The sequence below is a fragment of the Charadrius vociferus genome, unplaced genomic scaffold (assembly GCF_000708025.1).
Source record: "Charadrius vociferus isolate BGI_N301 unplaced genomic scaffold, ASM70802v2 scaffold1677, whole genome shotgun sequence".
Lineage (NCBI taxonomy): Eukaryota > Metazoa > Chordata > Aves > Charadriiformes > Charadriidae > Charadrius > Charadrius vociferus.
In genome coordinates this window covers 210,045-221,890 of record NW_009649298.1, presented here as the reverse complement: position 1 = coordinate 221,890, position 11,846 = coordinate 210,045, and the positions used below count along the sequence as shown (strand labels likewise).

Here is an 11,846-nt window from a genome sequence, read left to right as displayed (position 1 = left end):
GGGTTTGACTCCTGCTGATTGAAGAAGTCAATCGGCAGGTCACTTCCAGCAGCCAGGACATCCAGACGAGCAGCCACCAGCTCACCGAACTGAGGCGCGAAATACAGAACCTGGAGATCGAACTGCAGGCGCAGCTCAGCACGGTACGTGGGGCAGGATCGCTGAGGGCCCTTCCCTCCTCGGAACGGGCAGGCAGGGGTAGAGCTCTGGTCCTGAACTCCTGCACTTCCACTTCCAGAAAAACTCTCTGGAAAACTCCCTGGCAGAAACCGAATCTCGCTACGGCTGCCTGCTGCAACAAATCCAAGGGCAGATTAACTCCGTAGAGGAGGAGCTGGCCAGCATCCGCTGCGAGATGGAGAGTCAGAACCAGGAGTACAAGATGCTCCTGGGCATCAAGACCCGCCTGGAGCAGGAGATTGCGCAGTACCGGGCACTGCTGCAGGAGGGACAGCAAGACATTGTGTACGTATCCCATATAATAGCAAGGGAATAAAAACAAATCCTGATGTACTTCATTGCTAAGAGACTTCTTGTCGATGGAGCTACATCCACATATTTTTGACTGACTATTCAGTGGTTGGCAGTTTTTGGTGAATTAATTATGTTTCTTTTACAGTGCCTCCCAAGCAGCTTTCCAAGCAGGTGGAAAATCCTCCCATTCATATTCTTCTACTTCCTTCGCTCATTCCCAGTGTGGTGACATGACCGGTAAGACAAGACTTTGCAAGGACATGTTTATTAGTGGGTTACATCTACCCCAATGGGTACAATATATCTGTCAGAAAAAACGTTTTGTATTTTGGGCTGGGCAAGATTCCCAGGTCCAGTAGCCCAGGCGTGAGAGAACCTCATCGACTCCGTCACGGAGGAATCAGGCGTGGAAATACATTAAGTCTTGCCCTTCCCTCTACCTAAATATAAAACACAGATTATAAACTTTACAGGATAGAATATACTTTTTTGGTCATTGGAATAAAAGAAATTCAGTTCTGAGAAAGTGTCTAGGGTATTGCTGGGCTTGGAGCCTCTGAGCTTCTCTTGGTAACACTGCACGTTAGGTGAAAGAATTCAGTTCAGCGGGAAAGATGAGATTTCCCCTTATGGCAATGATTTGCTCTGTCTTTACACAGGACAGTCAAGAGTGTGCTAGAGCAATGGCAGTGATGCTGGCATCCTCCAGCTAAGAGGCACTGAACATGGACAACAAGAGACTGAACCAGGAACTTGTGCAGCACAGCTGATGCCACTGGAACTATTCGGAAGGAGTGCCTCGTCTCCTGCCTCGTCACCCCTTTTTCCATACTGCAATGCTTCTCTTACTCAACTTGTCTTTGCCAATGGGTTTTTTGTTTAAGGGCTTCAATTCTGCTGATAACACTGCCTCAAATAAAACTTTACTTCTGCAATGCAAAAACCAATGTGTCTGAGATTTAATTTAGCAAACTTTGAACGGGTATTTGTCAAGCTAACTGATCAAATACAGATTGTCTTATCATACTTTGTAACAGTCTCAGAACAACCTATTTTGCATTAAGAAAATGGACAGCATGCTGAGATAACATCACTGAGTAAAAGGAAATGTCAGTAATTCTGCACACGGCTGTGTGAGGGCAGTATGAAGCGTGACATCTTCCCAGCTCTGCCCATGGGAACTGTCAGTGAGCTCAGACCGTCAGAACTCTGCTCAAAAGCAGGAGCCATAAGGGTGAAAACAGAAATCCATTCTCAACACAATTTTTCTCCTTCCTGTGAAATTAAAAGCCATTTACCATTTTGTTTTCTAATGGCTACAAACAGACTGCTCTCTGCCCCTTTGCCTTGCTGCTTTTTACTAAAGGCGCTCTGAATGATGCGAGTGAAAGGAGAAAGGAAATACCAATGATGGGTAACTCCCTGAAGATTATTTAATTAACTGTTATTGTACTAAACTGTGCTCAAAGCTGCTACTATGACTCACCTGAGTCCATTAATCTTTGGCTTTACTCAGGCCGTCGCAGCCACAGTTCCTGAGAGAAGGTGTGACTCAGTATAGGTGTTCCAGTACGTACGGGTTTCCTGACATCACATATTTCTACACCTTTGACTACACCAAGAATTACGTATTGCTAACTTCTGTTAGGAAACACAGGCAACAAGGCAATGCGACTGTTTCCTTCAGTGTCACACAGTAAAAACATTCCTATGTTTTATGACAGAAATTTCAATTTAAATCCCAGTATAATACCAAGAACCCAGTTTTTGTCAGTACACTCGATTGGCTGATACTATGCCTTAAGAGGAATGAGGCACATATTTCATCCACTGAAAGTATTTTCTGTATTTTTCTGCTTAAGAAGATAAAATATGCATTAAAATGGGAGATAAGAGGGCAATAGTAAATTAGAACAGCTATTTTATACATATTCTGCTTTCTGAAGATGACAGTGAAGCCCCTTTTCAACCTGTAACTGTGTGCATCAGATGGGCAGGACCAGCCAGGTTCAATTATAAGTGTCTGTTCCCCCCTCCACCTACCAAATCTGGTCTCTAGTATTTGCTGTTTCACCTAAGACTGAGGGTATTGTTCTGTTAGGGTAACAAAATGAAAGGTTTTCTCACCATAAACAACTTGCAAGAGTACTATCTAGGTTAGGTCTTCTTTCAGCAATCGTACGGCTTGGCTCTGCCATCACAATACCCGACCTGTGGTCTGCAGCAATTATCCACAAAGCAGACACACTTTCTAGTCATGTTGAAAAACCACGTTTCCAAACTGACCTTTCCAGTCCAGCATCAGGAATTTGTATGAACAAAACCCCTTCTCCAAAGGAAAAAAAAGTTCATTTCAGGTTTCAACAGTATAGAAAGTGATGTAAAGCAAATGCAAATATGACTTTCATCTCCAAAGGCTGCCAGAATTCATTCACGTCTCAGCTGTACTTAACAGGCAAAACAGCTAAAGAAGACATCTTTTTTGAGGCAGGATTATGGAAACTCAAACTACAGTTAGTGTATATAAATAAGTGCTGAAAGGTTATTTTGCTTCTTTCTGATCTTCCAGAAGCACAGAGAAGTATCAGAATGACCAAAAATGCAGTCTTCCACATCCAGAGAACTCAAGGGAACACCAGAGTTGCAGTAAGTCTTTCCCCATTTCTGAACTAATCTGTAAGAGCGTACGGTCTTTGTGAAACAGGCAGCACCGGGAAGAGTCTTAAGTTAAATCCGCAGAACCAAAGCTATGCAAAATGTTCAGACTGAAAGGAGTGGACGCACTGCAAAACTGCCCGTCACTGCAGCAGGATGAGGTCACCGCTGGAGCCCTCCCGCTGCTGACAGTGCAACGCCCTTTGCACCTCACCACTGATTCATGAGGCACCAACCTCCGTCTCAGGACGGGGCACGGGCCGTCCCAGGGAAACGCAGGGAACACGCCATAGGCACGCCAAAAGCACAGTGTGCTTCACTGCCTCCATCTCAGGCTGGCAGATGCTCCAGAAACCTTGTGATCTGTTCGATCAGGTATCCTGATATCACTGTCTGCTCCTAGCACTCACTTCACTTCATTTCATCCATGGTTCTTAGAAAAAGCAATAGTTTCTTATTGTTCTGAGAAGATCTACAGGAACGAAAAAATGGGCTTTGGCAGGGAGGAATTTAGAATTCGGTTAACATCGTTGATAATAACAGCATATTCTAGCAGGTAGCGAGAAAGAGAACAGGAGAGGATTGCTACACTGAAAGAGCTTAATTTCTCTTGGGAATTACTTTTAATCTTTTCCTGTTTCAGTGGTAGGAAGGGCTCCTGAACTCATTTTAGGTAGACTGTAGATTAAAATAGCTCCCATTTAATAGGATTTTCTGTAGACCCATACATGTGCAAAGTATAAAGGTCCATCCCAGGGAGTCACATAAGAGAAAAAGAAGAACAGAATCTGGGGCTATGGAAATCATTCATCTCTGAACAAACTGGAGAAACGCGCAGGCGAGTGGGGCTGAAGGGTGGTGGGCGATGGATGAGGAACACACAGATGGAGTTCCTGATGAAACTCATGGGAGTAGCACTCTTCTTACCAAGACCACAGTTGACTCATTTGTTGTAGAACAATTAATTACCACTAATTATTTCTGAGGTTGTCCTCTCCCTCTTGTGTGACTAAAGACATAGATCCAGCAATGGCATCATAGCTTTTGTGAAAACCACTGACTGCTTTAGGTGCTTTTGCCAATTCGGAGTATCTGTTTGTGGCTCTGCATCCAATTTCACCAGTGAGCAAACAGCACTTGGAAAGGCTTCATAACGCTGTTACTTCAAACAAACTTCTCTGATTTACAGAGGTCCTTAAGGTGTGTTATGAGCAACAAGTCTTACAGGGGAAGATATGATTTCAACACTCTAACAGTCTCTTCAAATGGCTGAGGAGCCTCTATACCCTCTACAACAGAAAATGTCTGGCCTTTTTCTGTCATGGCAAGGGTTATGAATGTTAGTGGCACCTTAAGGGACCTGCCTTTTTCAGCTTGTGAAGTAAATCGGTATGTCCAAATTGACCCGCAAGAGCCATCTCAGGCCAAAGAGCTGTGTCCAAAGACGGTGGACCAAAAATGCATAGGAGACATGGAACTACCCATGAGTTCCAGACTAGAAAGCCTAAAGAAGTTTCTTTGTGATACAGTTATAGCAGCAAGCGTAGTTAGATCAGCTATTCAAAAAAATTAAAAAAAAGAAGAGAGGGACAGAGAGACAGAGACAAAGTGTCTGTTGATGGTATGAAATTACAGCATTGGGAAATGTTTGGAATTGTTGGGTCAGATGTTATGATGCAACAATGCCGAGAAGCAGATATAAAATCAACACCTCTGGCATTAATGCCAATCAGCAATAAACATCTCATAGGGAAGAATAAAAGTGCATTTCAACAATCCAATGAGGAAAATATGACTAAGGAATCACACCCTGTGAGAAAATAATTTTTATTTTTTAATAATGATGACTCAGTCTCAATAACATATGCAAAGCAACTGGTCTTGACGTGCAGACAATTAGAGAGCTACCAATAAAAGAACAATCATAATTATGAAGATCAAAGTATTACATTATCTTCAGCGTATCTATGAAAATGTCTGTAGGGGTATCAAGACAGAGGGTAAATGGCTTTCCATGATTCTTCAGTCAGCCTTAACACACATTAGGAACTTTTATGGGTCCCATAATTGCTGTGGCTAAGAGAGAAAATGTTGCTCCAGCACAACTGCAAGCTGTGTATAAGTAAGATCGTAAATGAAGGAACCAAGAACAAAACGAACCAGTAATTTTTAACTCCCAAATAGAGATTAATTCCTATCAAAGTTTAACTCTCGCATAAGGAGGCCCCTTGTCTTCCACGCTTAAAATTTATGTTTTCCAAAAGTTACGTAAAGCCAAAATTTCATTTCCAAAGAAGGCTCCATCACATCCTGTTCTTTTAGAGAAATGCTGCAATTGTGCAGCAGTGTCAGAGACCTCTGCAGTGTTCGAGAGCCAAAAGATAGAAGGCAAGGAGGATCTAAAGGGTCATCACAGCTGAGTCTCTGCTACAGGAGGATAAAAGCCCTACTGGCACTTGACTGAGGTCAATCTCAAAACTGTGTCTCTTTTCCATCCAAAGACCCCACAGTGGAAGCACCTTCCAAACCCTTATGGCTCCCACAGAGAAAAAGCTCCCCTTAGTTTCCAGCCCAAATACACCCAAAACCAGGTTATGTCCTTTCCTATGTGGACAACAGGATTGTCTTTTATTTTAAATAGCCTGGTACCTCCTTCCTTGAGAGCAAGCTGATTATCATCGTAGCCTCCACTTTGCTAAGTTGAAAAACTGAATCCTTTTGCTCTCGTCTCCCAAGACAGATTCAGTAACGTCTTATAGAATCTACATATATATTCCAGTTTAAAATAATCATTGAGTGATAGGAAAATTGAACAGAATTTTAAAAAATCACAACTTTAAAATTACATCATTGCATGTCCATTGCTCTGTTCAAGAAACAGGATTATTTCCTGGAAGTGGTACTACCAGAATTCAGTGAAACAAGGAAGAACATTGCTTCTTCAAAGGTTTTTCTATTGAGATTTACCACTAAACTTTCTGAAAGACGGTACCCACGATGAGACTTCTTCTTAGAGAACTTAAATTCTTATAAATTCTGTTTCCAAAAGGGTCAGTTGCTGGCAGTTCTGCAGGCAAAATGAGACAAGACTCAAGCAAGGCGTGTTTGAGTTCATATTTCTCCAACTCCAAAATCAAAACGAAGTAACTGGCTGGTGCTTTCACCACCTGTTTTCAGGACAAAAAATGACTACTAAGAACAAAGAGGAACTATTAAAATGAGTCTCACTCACTAATTAGCCAGCAACATGCTATCTGAAACAAAATCTAACACACAGCCACCCACCTGAAATTATAGTGCATGCTTTCTGTGAATCAGCATCCAGACACAATACCTATGGGGAGGGCTGCCCAAGCCCCAAAAGAAATTCCCCTTAGCACATCACTTTTGGCATGAGCACTAAGGCTGGCAACCGCCATGGGAAGCTGCACGGCCTCCCAGGTGACACCCACCCAACAGGGTATAAATAGCCACCAGCGAGGACAGAAGGCTGCAGTCTGATTTTCTGTTTCACGCTGTGCTACGGGCTTTGCATTTGGGGCTGGATATCTGATTACTCCAACCATGAGCTGCAGCATCAAGAGAACATCCAGCACCTCTTACAGGAGCGGTGGAGGTGGAGGTGGCTGTGGTGGCGGTAGTGGCAGGAGTTCCTCCGTCTCCTGCAGGCGATATGCCTCCTCTGTGACAGGCGGTGGCAGCTATGGCGGTGGAGCGTGCAGCATTGGCTACGGAGGGGGCATGAGCGCTGGAGGCCCTGGTGGTGGCTTTGGTGGAGGCTTTGGTGCCGGGGGGGACATCCTTCTGAGCGGCAATGAGAAGGTCACCATGCAGAACCTCAATGACCGCCTGGCTACGTACCTGGACAAAGTGCGAAGGCTGGAGGAAGAAAATGCTCAGCTCGAGCACCACATCCGGGAGTGGTACAGGAAACAAGCTCCCAGTGTTTCAAAGGACTACACCTCCTACTACCAGACCATCGAACAACTCCAAAATCAGGTAGGATCGCCCCGACTAACGTGGCTCCATCTCCCACACGCCGTTCCCCCTTGTAAGGACATCCTCCTTCCCTCTGGCCCTGGCTCTGACGGGGTGGGCGGGAGCTGCTGGACGGGAGTTGCTGGTGGTACCGCCGGCAGAAACCCGCTGAGCCGCGCCTCCCACCTCCTGGGTAAGCAAACCCCCCACCACCCCACAAGCGAAAGGGATGTGCTCTGGGGGCACAGCCCGAGGCTTCAAAGGAGTGTTCCACCAGGCCCAAACACGCTGGTGCACGGAACTGAAATCCCACGTTGTACAGGTGGCTCCAACCCAGGCAGTGGTGGTTTCCATTCCAGTCCTTCCCAGTTCAGCGGGATGGAGTGCCAAGCCAAAGCACCTGGACTGCAAGATCAGGACTCCCTTTGTCTCTGCACACTCCTACATGTACCAGATGGAAGGACCACGGCCTTCCCTCACAATCAGCTTTTTTATAATAAGACGAATCACAGCATCAGGGACAGACTACGCTTCCTTATACACCCAGAGAGCAGAAACCCATAGGCGTTGGTGATCTCCCAGCATAAATGTTCTTCTCTGCTTTCCCTCATCAATATAGTCTTTCACCAGAATCTTTGAGAAGCCAAAATCTTGCACACACCACTTCTTGTGTCATGGCAGTTCCACAGCTTCCTGTGGCCCCTGCATTACTGCAGGAAACAAGCCTAAGACCCACAACAGCGCCCTAACGAAGCCTTGGGCTCTTCCTTCTTCTTGTCCTGGATGTCTTGAACACAGAAAGACTCCTCTCCAACTTCTCCTTTTCTAGATCATTTCTGCCACTGTGGACAATAACAGACTGCTTCTGGACATCGATAACAGCAAGATGACTGCTGATGACTTCCGAATGAAGTGAGTACTTCTCTGTGAACCTTACATTGTTCATGTCATGAATTTTATGAGTTTCATGAATGCAGGTGATGATACCCTGTCCTGCGTGGCATGACCAAGCCTACGCATTGTAATGAAATTAATGTCTAATGCTTCTTTATTCTTTGGAACAGGTATGAGAATGAGCTGGTCATCCGTCAGACTGTGGAGGCTGATATTAATGGCTTGAGAAATCTCCTGGATGATCTAACTCGCACTCGGTCTTCACTGGAATCTGAGCTAGAGTCCTTGAAGGATGAGCTGATTGCTCTTAAGAGGAACCATGAGGAGGTACGATCCAATGATAAATGGCGTGGCCAAGACAGTCCTGGGATTCTTCAGGGTGCCCAAAGTTACAGATCAAGTCCATTCAGCCTTATGTCATGTGACTGTCAGTCCTTTGAACCTTGACGCTGCTTCGCCCACTGTCCCCAACACAAGAACTGACCTGTGCTCTTTGTTTCTCTCTTTGGACTCTCTGCAGGAAATGAGACAGCTGCAGTCTCAAACTGGTGGTGACGTGAGCGTGGAGGTCAATGCTGCCCCCGGCGAAGACCTGACAAAGATCCTGAACGACCTGAGAAACGAATACGAGCAGATCATCGAGAAGAACCGCAGAGAGGTTGAGCAGTGGTATGAAGTCAAGGTACGCAGTCACGCACACAGTGGAGCCTCCTTCTGTGGGAAAACGCAGACCCCCTGGGACTGGGCATGCAGCGCCTTTGGCTAAAAGGGGGGGCTGCTCACCGGCACGGGAAAGAGCTGCTGGGCAAAGACTGCGGTGGCAGAGGGGGAGCAGGCCGGGTCTGGTGTACAAAGGCGGGTGGAACGCCGGATCCACGGAGCGATGACTAGGCTGTGCTCCAGGAGGACAGGACGGAGGGGAGAGGCTCCCTCCCTGTTTTAGCTCACCGTCAGCAAATCTGCTCCCGGAGGGGATCCTCTCACTCAGAAAGCGTGTCTGGGGTTTGACTCCTGCAGATTGAAGAAGTCAATCGGCAGGTCACTTCCAGCAGCCAGGACATCCAGACGAGCAGCCACCAGCTCACCGAACTGAGGCGCGAAATACAGAACCTGGAGATCGAACTGCAGGCGCAGCTCAGCACGGTACGTGGGGCAGGATCGCTGAGGGCCCTTCCCTCCTCGGAACGGGCAGGCAGGGGTAGAGCTCTGGTCCTGAACTCCTGCACTTCCACTTCCAGAAAAACTCTCTGGAAAACTCCCTGGCAGAAACCGAATCTCGCTACGGCTGCCTGCTGCAACAAATCCAAGGGCAGATTAACTCCGTAGAGGAGGAGCTGGCCAGCATCCGCTGCGAGATGGAGAGTCAGAACCAGGAGTACAAGATGCTCCTGGGCATCAAGACCCGCCTGGAGCAGGAGATTGCGCAGTACCGGGCACTGCTGCAGGAGGGACAGCAAGACATTGTGTACGTATTCTGTTTCCAAATAAGGGGATAAAATCTATCACAATCTTTTCTCTACTGGGACTCTCAGAAGACAGAGTAGAATGTTTTATCAGTCTGTAGTTGAAATCTAAATACAACAGATTTTTTCACAGCATCTGCATTGAAATGTATGTATCATAAGCCTATCAAGTACATCAAACACAGAGGGAAACACAGAGCATATAGTTACTGACATATTTTCATTTAATCAGTTCCTCTTGCCTTGTTTGTGCAGAGTGAATTCCATGAGAGGAATCACCACGTAAAGCCAAACTGTAATATGCTGCCTTCTGTCAGCAGATGAGCAAGCACAGCTGGACTGTCAGAGTAGAAGAAGTATACTTGTGCAGTCTTTTGTTATTTCTGCTTCTAGAACTTTCTAGGAAAATAGAGCTGAAGGGAATGAAATAAAAAAGTATACAGAAATATTTGCAAAGTGTAGGAAAAGCCAAACTGTTCCATCCACTGCACATTATGTTACAGTATGTCTCTCTATGAATTTATTTATCACTCCCTTCATTACAACTCCTTTCCTTGCACAGAACGTCTCAAGGAGCTCTCCAAGGAGGAGGAATATCGTCCCACTCTTATTCTTCTACTTCGTACTCTCACGGTCAATCTGGTGACAAGACAGGTAAGAAACATCTTCCAAAGACAACCCTAATTTATCCTGTCCCCATAGCTCTCATATTTTATGTTTTATCTCTTTTCCTGTTAATACTATCCCTTTTCTTATTGCTTCTACATTTGCAATTGCAACAGGGATTAAACCACTCACAATCAAATCTCTTAATTTCAAGGTGTTTTAGCTTCAGTTACAGAAACAGGCTAAGCTCCTTTCCCACGCTTTTGCTAACACAGATGGACATTTAAATAATGGATACATCTGAAATGTCAGTGCTGCAAGAGACTTGATTTCCCCATCAGAGTAACAGTTTCTTCTTTCATTCCACAGGGCAGTCAAGAGTGTGTTAAGATAGCCCCGATGCGTTGGTCTTCCCTGGTCTACCTGAGCAGCCCGGCCTACAACACGACAACACACACAACACACGCACTGTCTGCCGACCCAACGCACAGATTGCTCCACAAGTATTATTCATGAAGTCGAGATGAATAATTTCTAGGACCCTCTTAAAATTATCTGCTTCTTCCTTTTCATATTGTTCTTCATCTGCAGTCACTGTATCTACATACACTTATCTGCAGTGCAATTTGTGATCTACTTTCTGCTGATAATGCCTCTAATAAAACTTTACTTTTCTGCAATGCAAAGAAAACTGTGTGTCCCACAATCTGTTTGGTATATGAATATTGTATTTAAATTTAGGTAGAACAAATGAGATATAACTTCACAGCAAAATTAAGGTTGGGTGTATTATGTAATGTGGTCCCAAAGAAAATTGTGTATCCTAACTTAATCAGGTGATGTCTGGATAAAATATTGGAGATGAACAAATACTTTCACACTAAACTCAGGAGTGACACCTATAGGGAAGATAAAAGGATGGGTGAAACCCTTTTTCATAGTGTACATTGCATGGGATGTACAAGTAGTTGATTTGCCAGCTGAAAAGAAACAACCAGCATTAATTAACCCCAAAATTTCACATAAATTTTGCCAAATCAAAACCATTTTCCTTTGGGTCACTGAATGAGAAATCAATCACACTCAGGCAACCCTCTCCCAACTTTTAGATGAGGGCTCTATGTAATCTCACTCAATAAAAGCAAAGGATTAGATCAGGAAATACGTGACGAGTATACAAAGAAGTTCTCCCTATAACACAAAGTTCAATTGTTAGGATTATTCCTCCTGACATGTTGGAAGATCTGGGCTCGGGTGTTTTCTCTGATAGTCCAAAATAAAGGAAGCGTGTTGCCTTATTTCACGCGACAGTATTCCTAGTTCCATGGCTGCACAGCGTTCTGGACAGATGGGTGGAGGACGGCAGGGTGGAGGCAAGGTTCAATCTTTCTCACTAAAACTGCTCCACTTCATGTAACAGACTTACATTATTTGGGCTAGACAGAGGAAAAAAAATTGTGAGATATCTCACTCTTTTAAAACTTACAAATCTGTATTTAACTCTTCAATTTGCAGTGGGCTGAGAAAGCAGCTGAACAGGGTCCACCACATTTCAGGTGAGTGACTCAACTGCCGCCCTGTAACAAGTGAGGGTGGGTCTCACAAGGCTTCTTTGTTCTCTGAACAGCACATTTTTTATCCTGTCAAAGAACTCTGCACTTGCACTTCGGTTTGAAAACAGATTCAGGTCAGGTAAGATACCACCTTTTTGGATAACCATGTATTATTTAAAAAGGCATCAAATTGTCCACGTTACAATCCAAAGCTGGATTCTCA

At 44.8% G+C, this 11,846-nt stretch overlaps 2 protein-coding genes across 2 annotated transcripts in view; both read left to right on the top strand.

Annotated features, from left to right (window-relative positions):
* Positions 1-1,153, top strand: part of LOC104290074 (keratin, type I cytoskeletal 15-like) — a 3,548-nt gene extending 2,395 nt beyond the window's left edge. The window contains 4 exon segments of the mRNA XM_009889122.1: positions 25-143; positions 239-465; positions 620-744; positions 1,134-1,153. Coding sequence (XP_009887424.1) covers positions 25-143; positions 239-465; positions 620-744; positions 1,134-1,153 — 491 coding nt within the window.
* Positions 1,154-6,693: 5,540 nt separating this feature from the next.
* Positions 6,694-10,459, top strand: LOC104290064 (keratin, type I cytoskeletal 15-like). The gene is made up of 8 exons (XM_009889112.1): positions 6,694-7,128; positions 7,937-8,019; positions 8,172-8,328; positions 8,522-8,683; positions 9,019-9,144; positions 9,240-9,466; positions 10,027-10,118; positions 10,440-10,459. Exons 1-8 carry the CDS (start codon positions 6,694-6,696, stop codon positions 10,457-10,459), a joined length of 1,302 nt encoding a protein of 433 aa, XP_009887414.1.
* The last annotated feature ends 1,387 nt before the right edge of the window (positions 10,460-11,846 follow it).